The 16,847-nt window shown below is 39.6% G+C and overlaps 3 protein-coding genes across 8 annotated transcripts; 1 reads left to right on the top strand and 2 right to left on the bottom strand.

Annotated features, from left to right (window-relative positions):
* Nucleotides 1-203: 203 nt before the first annotated feature.
* Nucleotides 204-2,484, bottom strand: LOC146365960 (uncharacterized). Of its 4 annotated transcripts, none has more exons than XM_084914002.1 (5): nt 2,242-2,484; nt 1,983-2,052; nt 1,811-1,882; nt 1,510-1,602; nt 204-1,420 (listed from the first exon to the last, which is right to left on the bottom strand). In XM_084914002.1, exons 2-5 carry the CDS (start codon nt 2,007-2,009, stop codon nt 779-781), a joined length of 834 nt encoding a protein of 277 aa, XP_084770128.1. In that variant the 5' UTR covers nt 2,010-2,052; nt 2,242-2,484; the 3' UTR covers nt 204-778. The 4 variants fall into 4 exon arrangements, with proteins under 4 accessions (XP_084770128.1, XP_084770126.1, XP_084770127.1 ...); XM_084914000.1 differs by having other exon boundaries at nt 205-1,420; nt 1,983-2,038; XM_084914001.1 differs by having other exon boundaries at nt 206-1,420; nt 1,811-1,885; nt 2,242-2,483.
* A 602-nt stretch (nt 2,485-3,086) lies between these two features.
* wdr20a (WD repeat domain 20a) lies at nt 3,087-9,995 on the top strand. Its single transcript, XM_084914709.1, has 4 exons — nt 3,087-3,395; nt 5,332-5,514; nt 5,952-7,295; nt 8,870-9,995. The coding sequence occupies exons 1-4, from the start codon at nt 3,132-3,134 to the stop codon at nt 8,921-8,923; spliced, it is 1,845 nt and encodes a 614-aa protein (XP_084770835.1). The 5' UTR covers nt 3,087-3,131; the 3' UTR covers nt 8,924-9,995.
* A 1,232-nt stretch (nt 9,996-11,227) lies between these two features.
* mok (MOK protein kinase) lies at nt 11,228-16,832 on the bottom strand. Of its 3 annotated transcripts, none has more exons than XM_084914711.1 (12): nt 16,490-16,832; nt 14,584-14,698; nt 14,159-14,248; nt 14,014-14,084; nt 13,847-13,925; nt 13,714-13,762; nt 13,438-13,616; nt 13,107-13,208; nt 12,529-12,702; nt 12,221-12,380; nt 11,951-12,148; nt 11,228-11,716 (listed from the first exon to the last, which is right to left on the bottom strand). In XM_084914711.1, the coding sequence occupies exons 1-12, from the start codon at nt 16,671-16,673 to the stop codon at nt 11,639-11,641; spliced, it is 1,479 nt and encodes a 492-aa protein (XP_084770837.1). In that variant the 5' UTR covers nt 16,674-16,832; the 3' UTR covers nt 11,228-11,638. The 3 variants fall into 3 exon arrangements, with proteins under 3 accessions (XP_084770837.1, XP_084770839.1, XP_084770838.1); XM_084914713.1 differs by lacking the exon at nt 16,490-16,832 and adding an exon at nt 16,207-16,295; XM_084914712.1 differs by lacking the exon at nt 16,490-16,832 and adding an exon at nt 16,079-16,178.
* Nucleotides 16,833-16,847: the final 15 nt, after the last annotated feature.

Raw genomic sequence — 16,847 nt, 5'->3', positions numbered from 1 at the left:
GTAATGTAATGAAACCTTCACTGAGCTGCCAGGCAAAACTATATAATTGTCCATTACTGCCACCTGCTGGTTGGAGGGGTAAGTATATTCCCAAATATACTCACAGCAGCGAATGAGCCATAGAGTTTCATGACAATATGCATAAAATCTGTTTGGCAAAACCATTTTTATACACTCACTCACTTTTAGAAGGTCAAAAGTAGAAGACAATAGACTGACAAGGCCAGGTGAGCCTAGTTTCCCTGTTACTCAAAAACCTAAGGAGTGGCCAAATCAACAGAACCATCTGGTTAAAAGGAAGGAATGCACAGACCAGCACAACACCAAAAGGCCATGTTTTGCTAAAACCCTTTAAGTAAAGCTAAAGGTTTGCACTTAAAATCACATATTAACTGTTTGAGGTCACATTACATTGTTCAAATGCTTACTGACCTAACTGCAGACACTCATTTCCAAAAGGACTTTCCAGTTTCTGAATAGGCTGCACAAAATAAACCTGCAGTCTGCAGACATATGGGGAAAATTAACACATGAACCTCCATGAACCACTGGAGACTTAAATATTTTTATTCATTCATTTGGATTTGAGCAGCTCATTTGAACAAAAATTAGGTTTTGATGAGTCACCTGTGACTAAATTTTAAGCAAGTGGTAACCAAATGCCATCTTAACGATCAGGAGGTGCTCAAAGTTAACTATTCATGAATAAACAGAGTACATTTCCAAATAACTATTTACAGTATTTCAGTCCACCTTAAATCTCAACTGTTAAAGAACTCTAACATGGTTCAGATCCAGAATCGTTTCCTTCTTGTTCATCGTCCATGTTGAAGACACACTGCTTCTTCCTGTGTCCCAACTCAATCATGTCTGTTCCTGGGAGACTCAGCTTTCTCTTGTACAGAGATCCAAGGTTACACAAGCAGGGAGATCTCTCAGAGGAGCAACCCAGCATGTGAGATGAACTCCCCTCCACTGAGCTTTGAGGTTTAGGTGGGTGAAGTGTGGAGGATCTTGTAATACGCAAGCCTGAATCATCAAGCTGCAATTCCATATCAGAGGTTTGTCTGTGTGTTATTGAATCAGTTACCCTTTCTTCTGGAAGATTTTTACAAGCATCCCTGTCACTGTTAGAGGGAAGAGTGTCCAGTTCGCAGACCAACCGGTCAGAGTCACTTCCACATTTCATCTGGACATCCAGAAGATTCGGCTGTTCTCTCAGACAGTCTCTCTTGTCATTTTTCGTCCCTTCTCTGAGGGCAACAGAAGCAGAGTGATTACAGATATATCGCCTGCTTCGGCCCGAGACTCGACATCCTCCTTTTCCACCACCTTTTGCCTGCTGCCTCGATTGCCTGCTGGAGACATTGACATTTGACTCGTCAGAATCCTCAGAGCTCCCATCGTACGGGTCCAAATCCTACAATCATAACAAGCGCACACATTTTAATTCATGATCAGCAATGTGCATTTTCAACACAAAAGGATGAATGAGAGGAGAGTGCATACCAAAGAATAACAGCCATGCCTTTCTGCAGGCTTAAGCATTAATGGCAACGCCCTCCTTGAGGCACCACTCTCTGGTGCACTGCTCACACATCCCTAAACACAACCACCAGAGGTTCAACATCAATAAGTTGGCAGTTATTTTTACAAAGATCGGTGCATGTCTGGCTTTATATGTTAAATGATCACTGAAACTGTTTTTCCCATACTATTTGAAAAATGCTTATACTATATACTTCCAAATTTGCTTATTATGTCAGTGTCTGTGTGCATGTATTGCCCAATTGATGAATTCAAGCAGTACCATGGTACTGGTGTCGGACCATCTTGGACTGATTTCAGAGTCAGAATCTGTGCTGGACTCCATGTTGCACATCTCCTAACAAAAAACAAAGGTCATACTAGTCCAACAGTATGCAAGTGGTCTAAGAACAATGCAGAGCACCTGCAGATGGGCACTGGGTAAGTATTCTTACCATGTAATTTAAAGTAAGCTGGTCCATACTGCTGGGTGCTTGTCTATCAGTGCTGTCTGAATGTAGAAAACTATATGTAGGTTACATTGCAATAATGATTAAATCAAAAGACAGCCAATAACATATACGGGTGATTTATTTATTTTATTTTTTGGAAAAGATTGTGCACATGTTACGTTGACACCACAAATGAAAATGAATTAACCAGGAAAATACCACGTCCAAGGAGGAAAAAAAATTAAATAGTAATCACTAATACCTGGAAGTGGACGTTGTCTTCTTCTTCTTCTGTGTGCCATGACATTTGTCGCCTGAAAGAAATTTTCTTTGGAAACAACGCAAATATATCGAGATAAGATGGTCAGGAATGCTGGCACCTTAATTAAAGAGCAGGTGCCTTGAATAAGAAACAGCCAAGTGTGGCCACAGTCAGGTGAGCAGTCTACACAACTGCACTGTCACAAGTTTTAAACACCACAGACTTGGCTAATTTCAAGATTGTGACAAAATAATACGTCCGGTAGTTGCTTTTTCAAAATAAAACGTGTACCGGTCCTGCGTTTTTTTAAGTTTTAAAGCTTATTCTAACTAAAATGTAAACATATATATTTTTTGTATGAAATATATATTGTAAACTGTACTTTAAGAAAACAAAAACAGCAACTTGATCGTAAGCTTAAACGTGTGGTTGATCGAGTAGTAACTTACTATATATTTATATATAAGCAGTGCAAATATCTAAAACTTGTATTTTTTATTTTTCAAAATGTATTTATTTATTTATTTATATATTTTTTTAAATACAATCAAGCCTAATTTATGGGAGCTTGTTTCCGTCTCTGAAAAAAACTAAAAACAACAAAAATAAATAAATAACATAAATAAATAAACTTATTCCTGAGTATTTGAAATTTCGAGATATGTAAATGTTCACTGACGGGCGAAAATTAAAATCAAAATTAAAATCTGTGGCTGAATCAAACTTCTGTGTTAAGTTGATAATGCAAGGTCTTAGATAAAGCTGTCACAACTTGTTGAAACCAGTCGCATCCCTTCCACCAGTTCCACCGTGAGCCGTTGGGGGGAACGGGAGAGTCGGAACGGCCGCTCACATCCGTGCGTAAGATCCGGCCTGGGGGAAAGGGATGAATGTTAATTTCAAAGATGGCGGCGGAGGGAGGAGGGAAGGAGATGAACGAAATTAAAACTCAGTTCACCACTCGGGAAGGCGTCTACAAACTTCTCACTCACTCCGAATACAGCCGTCCTAATAGGGTGCCTTTCAATTCACAAGGCTCCAACCCCGTCAAGGTCTCTTTCGTGAACGTCAACGACCAGTCAGGCAACGGCGACAGGATCTGTTTCAATGTGGGCCGTGAGCTCTACTTCTACATCTACAAAGGCGTTAGAAAGGTAGCATGCTAATGTGGCTTATGCCTGAGGAAATTCGCTATGCTGCAAGTTAAAATGCCACACTGCTGTGTGAGGTGTTGCAGGAGTTTAGGCGTGTCAAGTCACTCTGACAGGTGCTTGACTTTGAAATTAGCTGGCAGCTAGCTACTTAGCTCAAAGCTAGCCTATTAGTTAGCTAGCCAGCGTAACTGGCTAACGTTAGCAAGCCAGTAGCTACCCCGAGGCCAGGGGCTAAAACTCCCGTCTCCTATCCGTCACTCTCTTTACACTTGATGGCGGGTTTTTGTAGTTTTGCAAATATCATGTTGGTGAAGTTGACCTACTGTAACGGTTCAAGTTGACAGAGCTTAAATGGCGTTTATAACGGGCTTGGTTTGTAATAAAACTGTCAGTGTCAGCATTGACAGATTTACGTTGCCACCCTTGACACCTGTAGAAGACCTTTTGACTGACAGATATCGACAATCACGGTGATGCGGATTCATGTGGCTAACTGCTGCCGTAATGGCACTCTGATTTTGGCTTAAGAATTCTTCTTGAGAGGCTGAGCTAATCAAACTGAGCTGATTTGGTATATTTTTGGTATTTAATAACAATCAATGGGCACATACTGTTATTGTGATCTGCTACCCCATAGTTGAGCATAATGTGGAAACCACATAGCAATTAATATGAATACAGGTCTCCGCTGTCATTCAGTATCAAAATTAACTGTCCACGTTACTGTTGATAAAAAATATGTTGTCGCACCTTAATGTGGTTATTAACGGATACCCGATTTGACATCACAGATTGAATGAGCTCTTTGTTCAATTGAACCTGCGTATAAAAGCATTTTCCATATTTACACACAAACATGTCATGTGTAGCCATTTTTTTCAGAGGGAAATAGTTGTATCCTGGTTGAAGGTCTGCCATGTATTTGAGCTGTTTGAAGCAATTGGGAAAAGGAAAAAAACTCGTGTGACCTCAGGGTTTTTAATATGTGCAAGTTAACATAGTTAGAAAATGTTAAATGCCAGGTTACTACACAGGCAATTACAATTACTTCAAATCATATATTTTGGAAGGATTGGTAAGTAAGAAATGTATTCTGATATATTGTAGCAGACATACTTTTTGAAAACAAAAAACACAAACAAACTAGAAATGTACAGTAGCTAGAGTTGTACAGTAGCCATCACGGTTGGCACGTACTGGTTTTTGGAAAAAATCTGCATGTCAGCCCTCAAGCCAATGTGTAATACAGCAGGTATGTTTAGTTGTATTGTAACATGATAAAGTTTTCTTTCAGCCTTTGTCTTGTGATTTTGTACTTTGTAGTGGACTCTTGATCAAGACCTCCATTGACACGTTTGCTCTTTGAGGCAAGACAAAAACAGTCAAAGGCGCATGTCATGGAAATGGAGGAACCCCTGAGTCATCACCTTACCCTGAAAAAGAATTTTCCGTTCTACCAGTTGTTCAAACTGTTAATCATTAACAAATTTAACTGTTGTGTTATATTAACTGTCTACAATGTATGTACTGCAGCTTCTTCACAGTAGTATAATGCTGTTTCCTTAAAATGGCTAAAACAACTGCTTTTTGATCAGTTTCTCTATAGAGAAAAGGCATGCCCTTGCTCTTCATGCTCTTTATGCTCTTCTGTGTGTTTTTCAATGTTTAGTATTTTGCTTCCAGTCACTTGTCTTATACGCTTGGTTCAAGATGCTTGATTTAAAACACACTGGCTCAGTCTTAAAGGCAGAGCTGATTGGCTTTTTTCAGTTTGATATAAAACACGGCACTCTCAGCTGCTATGGTTTATTACTGGTAGTGTGACTAAGTATAGACTTTGCCATGCAGTAGAGTAGTTGGGCATTTTAGATATTTGAAGGTTGCTGCAATCTGTATGCATTCATTCCCCCCTTGCAATCTCGGTCTCTGTTTTCAGGCCGCTGACTTGAGCAAGCCCATAGACAAGCGCATTTACAAGGGAACGCAGCCCACGTGTCATGACTTCAACCACCTCACAGCTACAGCAGAGAGCGTGTCCTTGCTGGTGGGTTTCTCAGCAGGACAGGTACAGCTCATTGACCCTATCAAGAAGGAGACAAGCAAGCTCTTCAATGAGGAGGTAAGTCTAAAGGACACAGGTTGGAATAACATCTATGTACTATTTTTGTAGTACTGTTTAAGTTTGCACCTTACCGTCACCGTACATATTTTTTTTATTTAGGAACCAGGAAGTGACAATATGGTGCTTGCATGTCATCCAATCCCACAGAAATTGATTATCTTCTACTCCACAATTAATTTACAACTGATAAGATTTTTGTGTGTTGAATGCATTGATATTCTTATGTATTTAATGCATCTTAATGAAAAAAAAAAATTATTAGTAATTTTTACTTGACATTACCAAATGGCCCAAAGCTTGTTGTATTAAAAACTTAAAGCTTGTTGAGCATACCAACGTCAATTTTACTGTATTAAAATTATTATTTTTTGTCTTCCCCTTCTCTTCTGCTCTCTCCTGCCTCTCAAACCTCAACCTAATTTTTCTCCTGACAGAGATTAATAGACAAGTCCAGAGTAACATGTGTGAAATGGGTGCCAGGCTCAGAGAGTCTGTTTCTAGTGTCTCATGCCAGTGGGAATATGTACCTGTACAATGTGGAGCATACCTGCGGCACCACAGCGCCACACTACCAGCTACTCAAACAGGGAGAGAATTACTCTGTGCACACTTGCAAGAGTAAATCCACGAGGAACCCTCTCCTTAAATGGACTGTAGGAGAGGGAGCTCTGAATGAGTTTGCCTTCTCTCCAGATGGGAAGTTCCTCGCCTGTGTAAGCCAAGACGGCTTCCTACGGGTGTTCAACTTTGATGCTGTTGAGCTTCACGGCACCATGAAGAGCTATTTTGGTGGTTTGTTGTGCGTGTGCTGGAGCCCTGATGGAAAATATATAGTTGCGGGTGGAGAGGACGATCTAGTGACTGTGTGGTCGTTCTTGGACTGCAGGGTCATTGCTCGAGGTCACGGCCACAAGTCGTGGGTGAGTGTGGTGGCTTTTGACCATTACACCACAAGTGTGGAGGAGAGCGACCCGATGGAGTTCAGTGGCAGCGATGAGGACTTCCAGGATCAGATGATCCACTTTGGACGAGACCGGGCCAACAGTACACAGTCTCGACTTTCTAAGCGTAACTCCACAGACAGCCGGCCTGTTAGTGTTACATACCGGTTTGGCTCAGTGGGGCAGGACACTCAGCTGTGCCTATGGGACCTCACTGAGGACATCCTTTTCCCGCATCTTCCCCTCTCACGGACACGGACGCATACTAATGTGATGAATGCTACCAGCCCTCCTGCAGTTGCTACAATAATCACTAACACCTCTAGTAACACTACTAATGGAAACAACAGTGGTGCCAATACTCCTGGCATTAACTCCATCGCTACTACTTTACCACGTTCCAACAGCCTTCCCCATTCTGCTGGCACCACAACAACGACGGCAAACAATACCAACAAAGCCAGCAGTGGCGGTGGAATCAGTAGTGGTATTATGGACAGCGCCATCGCTACAGGTGTGAGTAAGTTTGCTACACTGTCACTCCATGATCGGAAGGAGCGCCACCACGAGAAGGACCACAAACGCAACCACAGCATGGGTCACATCAGCAGCAAGAGTAGCGACAAGCTCAACCTGCTGACAAAAACCAAAACAGACCCTGCCAAGACTCTGGGCACTCTGCTGTGCCCGCGCATGGAGGACGTGCCCCTCCTCGAGCCCCTCATCTGTAAAAAAATAGCACACGAGAGACTGACTGTACTCATATTTTTAGAGGACTGTTTAGTGACTGCTTGTCAGGAGGGATTTATTTGCACATGGGCGAGGCCAGGCAAAGTGGTAAGTTCTTTTTAATGTAGGAAATGGGAGGAAATTTGAAATGATGGCGCTTATGAGTCGATAAAGCAGTTAAGAAACTAAACTTATTTTGAACACATACGTTAAACTGTGGATATTTGGAATACGATTTATAGCTTTTATAGTCAAATTGCCACTGAAGTAATAAACATAAGTTATAAGACTTGGTTTAATGTACACCTGCTTTCCAATGCCCAAGTTTCAGAGGGAGAAAAAAAAACATCCTATGCTATGACAATACAGTTTGTGGTTATATAATCCAATAAGATAGAATTTTCTGTGGACCTGTCAGATGAAGGAAGACATAAGATGTATTCATTGGTTCACCATAATGATCTCGCAATGCATAGCCAACAAGTCATTTGCATATGTGGTCACATTCAGAGGGTTATGGTTGGGTTCTTGTCGTCAGATGCATTTCCCGTTCAACAAGATGGTCAAATTTCATCAAGCTCAGACACTCTCAAATCTCGTGCACACTTGTTTTTGTTTTTTTTGTTTTTATCTCTTAGAGTTTTTATTTCCCATTAGCAAAGCAATGATCAAATCATGCAGGTGATATAAGCAGCTTCTCAGTTATAGCTAGTGCTGACTGTTGATTTCTCCAGTTAAAATGACTTAATTTTCTGCCATTAGTGACACTTACATTGTTAATTCTGTAAAGGCTCCATTTAAGCTGTCTCTTGGTTAATGTGCTTTCTTCAGTCCACTGACTTTTTTGTGATGAAGACATCACTCTACAACCACTATTTATGTTGATTTTTGTTGCCCCGAAGACAATTATCTATCAAATTAACATTTTGAGCAAGTGAATTTTGTGGTGTCGGTATGTTTGAGCTGTGATATCAGTTATCAACATTAGATCTTATTTTCAGGTTTGAGATGCAGGTTGTGAACAGGTTGGCTTAATTATTGTTAGTCTTCATTAAAGCTGTGACCAGTTTAGGCCAGCTGATCGCAGACCTAAACTGAAACTGTGTGGATTTGATAAACTGCTATTGAATCCCAACCCTGCTCATATTTCACCCTTTATGCTAATGGCTCTGTATTTGCCCAGGCTCTCTGCACTTCCTCACACGCTTAAAGCAAAATATGTGCACACTTGCATATCCAGAATTGCACATATAGTCTGGAATATGCAGCATAACTAAAAGTCTACTTTGTATTGAAAAGACGTATGGTTAAAAAATGCTTTAATCCTGAGGCTGTGGAAAAGTTATTTTTTTAATACAAAACCCATGGCTACAGAGAAGTGTGCTGTGTTAAGGATCCAGGTGCATTAGAAATGTAATAAAATGTCAAATGTTCATAAAGGTCCCATCAGGAGGGTCATAAGGCTAGTTATAAAGTGAAGTGCCTTGATCGCGGATGTTATTACACCAAGCATTTATTTAAACCGCTGTGCACAGGCTCTTCATTTCTTGCATCGGTTGGAATATGGAAAGATGGGACGCATTTTCTAATGAGCTGTTTGTTGTTTGATTTTTTTTTTTCCCTTTCTTTGCTTCAGTATGTGGACTTTCCCAATGCAAATCTCCTTGTTTTCCTTTTTTCAGGGTTTATTGTCATCCCAAAACCAAGCCAGCTCTCCCAGTGGAACAGTAGTATAGCCACAATATTTCTGCTGCTAAAGAACCCTGCAACCCAGAGTCTGATGCTGCTCTTCACCCTGCAAGCATTGCAAGTTTTCCTTTTCTTTTCTACCCCTCCCTCTCCCAGTTTTGTTAATGGCTTTTCTGTTGTTTTTTGTTTTATCACTCACTCGACCTAGAGAAGGAATGGAACAGGAAAAGGTGTGGTGCAATTGTGGACTATTGTGCTTTTTGTTCTCGAGTTTTAATACATTTTAGAATTCTTTTTTTAAATCTTTTTTTGTTTGTTTGTGCGTGTGCGCGCGTGTCAAATCTCATTAGGCTTTTCTGGAATTAATGCTTGGCTTTGTTCGATGCAAACCAGATAACTGTGGCTTGAGACTAAAGGGATGGTTCATTTAATTTTCATAATCATCTCTTTTTTTTATTTTAATGTTGTCATTTAACCCAACTCAGGGTTACTGACTAAAATATGAACTTTAGAAGAACTATCCTTTTATGACCAAGTGCGTAAGCATCTGAAATTTTCACATCCATCCACATTCACCCACCACTTCTCTTTTCTTGAATAGAATCTCCCCGTTGATGACTTTGCACTGATTTTTGTTAGCTACTTTGTCGTTGTTTTTTTTTTTTTTTTATAACTTCTCTAATGGAACAAAAAAAGAGAGTTGAGGATTGCCTGGTTCCACTTGGCTTTACCATCCTCAGTCTTGAATTCTGAATCTATATAGCTGGATGCTGCAATCATAGTCTTTTTAAAGAAAAAAAAAAGGTTTGCACTTAAATTAGTTTATAGAAGAATATGGCTTTACATTTTTTGGGTGTGCTCAGAACTCACAGATGGCTAACAGTAGGTCAAGAAAATGATAAAAAAAAATACAATTAAAACCTTTATCTATTGAGCATTTATTTTAATATTATTTCAGATTTAAATCTGCTCTGTATCATAATGTGTATATTGTAATTAATTGATTTGATGGGGGCCTAAGCAAACTACCATTACTCCAGTGGAAGTTTTGTCATTGATAGTTATATTTCTAAAGCCTAAAGTATACATATTAATAATATTAAAATAATCTTGAATACACTGTTTGCCGTTTTCATTCATTCCTGCACTCACGCCTAATTCATTTGGTATAACAAAAAGCTGTAATGTCTGTTGTGTGGAATTTCCAGTGAAAGTCTGGCAGATACTTGAATCTTAATGCTGCTCAACTTCAGAACTGCTGTTTTTAATTTATTTTATTATTTTTCTCCAGATTGAAATTTTAACTAATGAAAGACGAAAAACAGACAAACACAACAAAGGAGGAGGCTTTTCCGTTTGACAGTTATGCATTTTTAATGCACTGATAATAATGCCATAAGTGACCCCTGCATTAGATGGAAAGCTGATGGAGCTTAAATTACCCACTTTCTAATCAGTTTATTCTGTCAGCACATCAGGAGTTTGTCGATAATATGCCAGCTTTGAGCAGAGGTTAATACAACATTATACAAATGGTGCTTGATGAGTTTTTCTTTTTACTCCAGTAATGTTTCACAATGATGTGCAGACTGAGTCACAGTCTGATTTAAAGAGCTCACAGCTCTGAGAGAAATGAAAAGCAACAGTCCCTCGAGCGAAGGGGTATGGAGGTACTGGCCAAGCTACATTTTTGCATCCAACAAACATTCAAATATCCTTTTTAAACCTAATCTGCAGTCAGTTTTTAAGCATAACTGTGCAAAATCTGTTTCCAACCACCACACTGATGCTGAGGACTGTTTCAAGTTCTTGTTCTTGACATTTGTACAGGAAGAGTGGGCTTTTTAAAAAAAAAATTGTTTATTTCAAGGACTTCCATCACATCTCTAGAAATCTAAAAAAAAAAAATTAACGCCACCTCTGAATGTTTTCACATTTATTACTTTTTACAACTTTGAATCCCAGCAGATTAATCAAAGCTACTGTGTGGAATGTGAAGATTTCCAGGTAAGGTAGTGTACTCTCCAACTGGACCTCTCCTATCTTACTGGAGGGGGATTCCCTGATCTCAGGTTTTCCTCAAAAATATTTATGTCAGCTTCTGGGAAAATGAGTCAACAAAGTTAGTGGAGATTTGTTTGAAATGTCCCTTTGTCTTTAAAAAAAAAAAAAACCCAGCTGTTGAAACTTCCAGAGTGTTACAGTGAAGTCAAACTATAATTATATAGAGGCAGTCTCAGTCTCATTCAAGTAATGTTTTAAACTTCTAAAAGTGTTTTTTGTAAAAATAGCTGGGAGGTCAGAGCAGGGTAGCAAATTGAAGACGTGTGTACATTTCCTTTTTTTTGGGGGGGGGGGGGGATGTTAAAATTGGCTTAATCATTTGATTCAAAGTTGTACAATAATAAAACTCAAGCCCAAGTGGTGTGGCTGCTTTTTGCAGGTGTCGTATTGCTTTACAAGAAGTTCCCACTGTACAGTGTGTTCAATTTTTAAGAGTAAAACTAAACCTCCATGCTCTTAATCCGCGGCATTAAAGAATATGCCGTTTATGAATTTCAGTTGTCAGTTTGCGGTAGCAGTTATAAGTGTTGAGATAACAGGTTTTATGGTCTTCTGTGACTCGCGTCTCAAGCACAGTTGTGATGTTTTACAGACGTGTCTTCTCAAGTTATCCATTTCAGTACAGGTCTAGCCAGTATTAAAAGGCTTTTTTTTTTTTTTTTTTTCTTCTTAATGTAATACTTCCTGTTTTTTGGCTCTCAGCAGCCTCCATGTTTTCTATCCAGAGGTGGCATATAGTAGGTCTTGAAAGCTGCATGGTGTGAGTCATCCCGGGGCTGTGAAGAGAGTAGATGCAGCCAAATGAAAGGCCATATCAAAAAGCATCATCGGGGCACTTGGTTAGTGGTATTAATTTGATTCTTCACATTTTTTTCTAGTGACCATTAATGCCTTTTGTTTTTTATTTTACTGCATTTGTGTAATGCTCTTGGTAGATGTTATTCCCAGAAGGTATAATGAAGAATTCAAAAATGTGAAAATCCTGGTGTCTGTGTCATACTGGTGTTTACCTTGGCCAACTGTGACTGGCACTTTTTGGATGTGATAGTTGGCAGTGTGCCTCTGTGAGTGACGGTAAATGCGGGCATAGTGGAGACTGGGAAGGAGATCTGCGGTCCCGGTACAACCACGTTGAGCTTGGGCAGCTCTGCTGGATAATGAGGGATGTTCCGTCGGATGAGGGTGTCTGCTACATGCTTCATGTTGTGCTGGAAATAGAGAAAGTATCAGATGTAATTTGGTGGATTTTATTGGAGCCAACTTTTAGAGCTTGAGCTTACACTCATTAAAGGTGTTTGTCTTGTGTGTCTCCCTCTCAGTTGTTTCCCAACTCGAGCTGGTCGACAGATATGGTCAACTGAGTTTTGTGTCACACAACTTCCGATTACATCCATAGTCCCAGAAACTCTGTGAAGACTCTCGGCCTTCTTATCTGCCATCCTAGGAAAAGAAACACAAGAGCATATTTATTTAAAGCCCTTAAGCAATACACTCAAACTGTGACTTTGACACTAAGGAAGGCTATAATTTAACTTCTGGAAAATATTAGTTATCAGTTAAGATACATAAATACAATTAAGCACTTTACCTTATTTCCCTAAAGTATGTGTGCCTTAGGGCTGTTTCAGCAGTGATTCGTTCATCGGGATCATAGGCAAGCATTTGATAGAGGAGAGACAGAGCTGGAGCTGGGCATCTGGGGATTAACCGTGAGATGCCAGTGCCTTTTTTTGGAGGGAAGTTGAAATGCATCGCTCTAGACCTGCACAGACATTACAACACCGGGACAAGCATAGCTGAGCACATTAAACTTCTGTACAAAAAAGTAAAGTCTGATTAGCTGATTTTGTTTTGTGTAATAACCTTAGCATATTTAATGAAGCCATGCAGAATTTTTTGATAATTGGAGTGGGTATAAATTTGTGTGTGTAATTTGGATGAAGTTTGTAACAGAGTTTAAATGTATTTTCAGCCCTAGATCCCACCCTAGTGTACTTGGAGTACTTCATTACATTTCTTAAAGTTGTAAAAAAAAAATAAGCTGAATCTAAAATATTTATACAGTTCAAGCATTAATGGAAGGACCTGTATTCACAATTTATTTGTGCCGCTTTCGGTCACATGTAATTACCATAATGAACTGTAATAAACATAATGATCACCTACTGCTTGAACTTTTGGAGCAGACTTTGATCTGGTGTTCCCAAAATATCATGAATCTTGGCAATCTGGTCCAACTCGTTGGTTCCAGGGAAGAGAGGATTCAAGCTGAAACGCACAGGTATTATTGACACAGCAAAGCCATTCACACAGGTTTCATTTCACATTTGTTTATGCTGGGGGTGGGAAGACAGGAGGTCGAATTACACAGAAAGCTGAGAATGCAAAGAAGGGCAAAGGCAATGCTGTTGTACAAGGAATGAAGTTTAACTGAAATGCGATGCCCTCTAGCCAAACTTCAAGTATTACAGGTGAAATTCTGTGCTGCACAGGATACCTCATGATTTCAAAGAAGACACAACCGGCGCTCCAAATGTCCATCTTGAGGCTGTAATACCCATCAGTGAGCAGGCACTCTGGGGCTCTGTACCAGCGTGTGGAGATGTACTCTGTGTGTGGGGGCTTCGAGTACACGCTCCGACACGAGCCAAAATCGCCAAGCTTCAAAATGTTTTGCTGCGAGTTGCACAAATAAATGTTAAAAATGACACTGAAAATAAAAGTGCAACTATTACATTCTTGTAAGCCTGATTACTCCAATGATGCATCTCACCTTTATAAGAATGTTTTCTGGTTTTACATCTCTGTGAAAGATCCCACAGCTATAAAAGAGAACACAGCCTCAGGATACCCAAATAATGCCTTTATTTAATCATTTCATGTGAACTTGAGTGTTTCCTTTTTACCTGTGCATGTGTTCAAGCGACTTGCAGAGCTGGTACATGTAGTGCTTTACTGTATGTTCGGGCAGAGGTGTTTTTCTTCCTGCAAGGAATAAAAACAGTTTTGATCCTTAAACAGCTACAAAGTGAGCCTAAAAGTTAAAGTGACTCCCTGCCCGATTTAAACTTACCTTGTATATACTCATAGATATTCATTTCCATCAGCTCACATATCAAAGATACCCTTCCAGTTTCCTTGTCACTGAAACATTTTGTTAAATTAACATGACGTACCATATCATACAGAGGTTTAACTACGTGACAGGCAACACTTACAAAATCAGTTCATGTAGCTGGACAATATTTGCATGAGGGCTCAGTCTCTTCATTGCCTGGACTTCCCGCAGATTGTTGGCCTGCTCCAGACTTAACAACAGAGTAAACCATTAGTACATCTAATATGACAGAGGATGTACTTTTTTTTCCTTTTTTTTTAAGCTTTTATTGTGATAATACAGGAACTCTGGGAGGGAGTGCAGAGGAAGACACTCAGTAAATGGCCTTGGGGCGATACCCCTACATATATGGGTTGCTTTCTTAATTCGGTGAGCTACACCAGGCTTACCAGATTTAATGGCCATAATTGGTGCATTATTGTGAACAGAATACTCAACTGCTGACTTATGTATCAATTGCCCTTACAAAGCAGAGTATGGGGGAACTGCACATTACTAACTGACAGCTAGTTCCAGAGTACATACCTGTTTATTGTCTGCTTCATGGCTTTACATGCATAAAACTTCCCATCTTTTAAGCTCTGAGTTTTCAGGACCTCTGAAAATGTGCCTTCCCCAATTTTCTTTATTATTTTGTAGCCTGCAACAATTCATAAAAAAGACATATAAAAGGTTTTCAAAAAACAAGAATACATTATTTCTCATATTAATATTATGAATAATTTAAATTGTGTGTGTAATTGCACAGGAAAAAAACAAGTCTGCCTAATCTAGAGGGGAATCCCGTGCTCCACAGACAGTAAAAACTAGAACACGCCCCATTGGACAATAAAGCCCATGATAATTTTGGTGGGAGACAGGGAGCTGTCATTCTCTAATTTATAGCACTCAACATCCAATTGAAGACATTTTGTCTTCAAACTGTGAGAAAACAATGAAGACTATTAATTTATCAAACATGTAAGTTGGCATAAAATCATTTTTTTATACATCCAACAGTCAAAAACCCAAAGATAGTCAGTGTACAGTCAAAGAATGCAGAGGTCACCTATTACCCATATAGAAACTAGGGCCTTTCAGAATTTGTTACTTACAAATGTAGCTTTAATTTTAACCCTGGAGAACCAATGGGGTCAGAGCCGACCCCATTGGTTTTCTAGGGAAACCATGGGGTCAAATTTGACCCCATGGTTTCTCCAGGGTTAATGATTTTAACTAACTGGTAATAACTATTTTACTCCTTCTATCACTTCTCTCCACCCACTCCACCCTGCCTGAACTCTCTTGGTCACCTCTTGGTCACTGCTCCTTGCTTTGGACGCTTGACCCCAACTCATCTACCATCACTACCTCTACTCCTTGCATCCTCATCTTTTGTACCAACTCATTTTATATAACAAAAGCTGTAACGTCTGTAGTATGGAAATGTCAAAAGTAGAAGTCTCGCCTTTTGTATCTGTCTTTTTCTAATTCACACACATAATAAATACACGAAAGAACCCACAAGAGCAAAATCACTTCGTGTCGTCTATAAAGGAGATTTACTTTTGTGTGACTGCAGCTTTGACAATCTATATAGCTAAATTCAAACCAGATAACATCATTTTTTAATGCCCTTTCTTGCTAAGAAAGCTGATTTTTAATGCCTTAACTATCCTAAATTAATAAGAAAAGTATTTTTTAATATATAGGCTGTCTATTTTATTTTTTTCTTTTAATTACTGACTACTGTTTATAGTCTCTCACTCTGTCTCGCTGTATATGTCTGGCAATAGAAATGGCAAATACGGGCGGGCGTGTAGGACGCTCGCACCACTCTAACGTTACCAATTATCGGTATAATGCTGATTTAATGTATGGGGAAAAAACATATAACTAACAATAACATTTACTTAGTCAGTTACAGTTAAACCAGCTCATAGTTAGCAAACACATAAAAGACATTTGTAAAGAAACGTAATCGATGTGTAACCCAGACAGACCTGTCATCACTCCGCTCAGCTCCTAACTAGTTACTTACGATGCATTCCTTTGAGTTTTAGACACCACTTATGCGTCGACTATCCACAACATGCATATGTGGATGCTTCATTTCGCTCATAAGTTTAAAAAATATATATATATATATATATTTTTTTTTTAGCGTACTGTTGCGTCAAAAGGACATTGAAGTCGCATTGAGGGTGCTAGCCTAGCGCCGTTAGCGTGAGTCCTGTTAGCTGACCGTCGCCCTGGTAACGGAGCACGCCTTCGCCCTCCACTTTGACCTGAAGGAGGAAACTGGAAACTCTAGCTGCTTCTCTCACATCAGTCCGAACATGGTTTGAATTAAAAGAAACAACAAAATATGGCCTGTCACGTATGAAAAGTGCCACTCGAGCTGAATTATTCGCAGCAGGCCCAGATATATAGCTGCAAATCGATTTCTTACCTTTTTTCAAGAGATGAATGGCAGCTGCTAGTTCGGATGCTTTTTCGGTAAGATGCAGGTTGTTGTTCTGCATGTCCGCAATATTCCCCCTCTTAATCCAGTCGGTGTTAGGTGGTGATTTGTACTCATTTCGAAGGCTTGCCCTGTTTTTCACGTCAATGAGCCAGTTTGAGTAGTGCATCATTGGTGCACATTTATTGGTAAAATCTAGACCATTAGCTTAAAAGCATACAGAAACAGGTCCCGTTGGAGCAAAGCAGCCGCTTCACTTACATTCATATAACAAGAATAACGTTACCAGATAAGAGTCCTATTCACTCACGACCACTGTGCGCAAAAGGCGTGGACCTGATCATTT

Source organism: Perissodus microlepis, chromosome 19 (genome assembly GCF_051167445.1).
Source record: "Perissodus microlepis isolate ML-2025 ecotype Zambia chromosome 19, ASM5116744v1, whole genome shotgun sequence".
In the NCBI taxonomy this organism is placed as follows: domain Eukaryota; kingdom Metazoa; phylum Chordata; class Actinopteri; order Cichliformes; family Cichlidae; genus Perissodus; species Perissodus microlepis.
The sequence above is the reverse complement of the archived record's forward strand: the minus strand, read 5'-3'. Positions and strand labels throughout refer to the sequence as shown.

What these genes read in the sequence shown, in the direction of transcription:
- LOC146365960 (XM_084913998.1), bottom strand. Translation starts at nt 2,281, where the DNA reads ATGGCACACAGAAGAAGAAGAAGACAACGTCCACTTCCAG. An exon ending in AAGACAACGTCCACTTCCAG is followed by an intron (nt 2,039 to 2,241) that starts GTATTAGTGATT and finishes TTCTACATTCAG; the next exon opens with ACAGCACTGATAGACAAGCA. An exon ending in GGCATGGCTGTTATTCTTTG is followed by an intron (nt 1,421 to 1,509) that starts GTATGCACTCTC and finishes TTATGATTGTAG; the next exon opens with GATTTGGACCCGTACGATGG.
- wdr20a (XM_084914709.1), top strand. Translation starts at nt 3,132, where the DNA reads ATGTTAATTTCAAAGATGGCGGCGGAGGGAGGAGGGAAGGAGATGAAC. An exon ending in GCAAGCTCTTCAATGAGGAG is followed by an intron (nt 5,515 to 5,951) that starts GTAAGTCTAAAG and finishes TTCTCCTGACAG; the next exon opens with AGATTAATAGACAAGTCCAG. An exon ending in GGGCGAGGCCAGGCAAAGTG is followed by an intron (nt 7,296 to 8,869) that starts GTAAGTTCTTTT and finishes TCCTTTTTTCAG; the next exon opens with GGTTTATTGTCATCCCAAAA.
- mok (XM_084914711.1), bottom strand. Translation starts at nt 16,673, where the DNA reads ATGATGCACTACTCAAACTGGCTCATTGACGTGAAAAACAGGGCAAGC. An exon ending in CAGCTACATGAACTGATTTT is followed by an intron (nt 14,085 to 14,158) that starts GTAAGTGTTGCC and finishes AAAATGTTTCAG; the next exon opens with TGACAAGGAAACTGGAAGGG. An exon ending in TCGCTTGAACACATGCACAG is followed by an intron (nt 13,763 to 13,846) that starts GTAAAAAGGAAA and finishes TCTCTTTTATAG; the next exon opens with CTGTGGGATCTTTCACAGAG.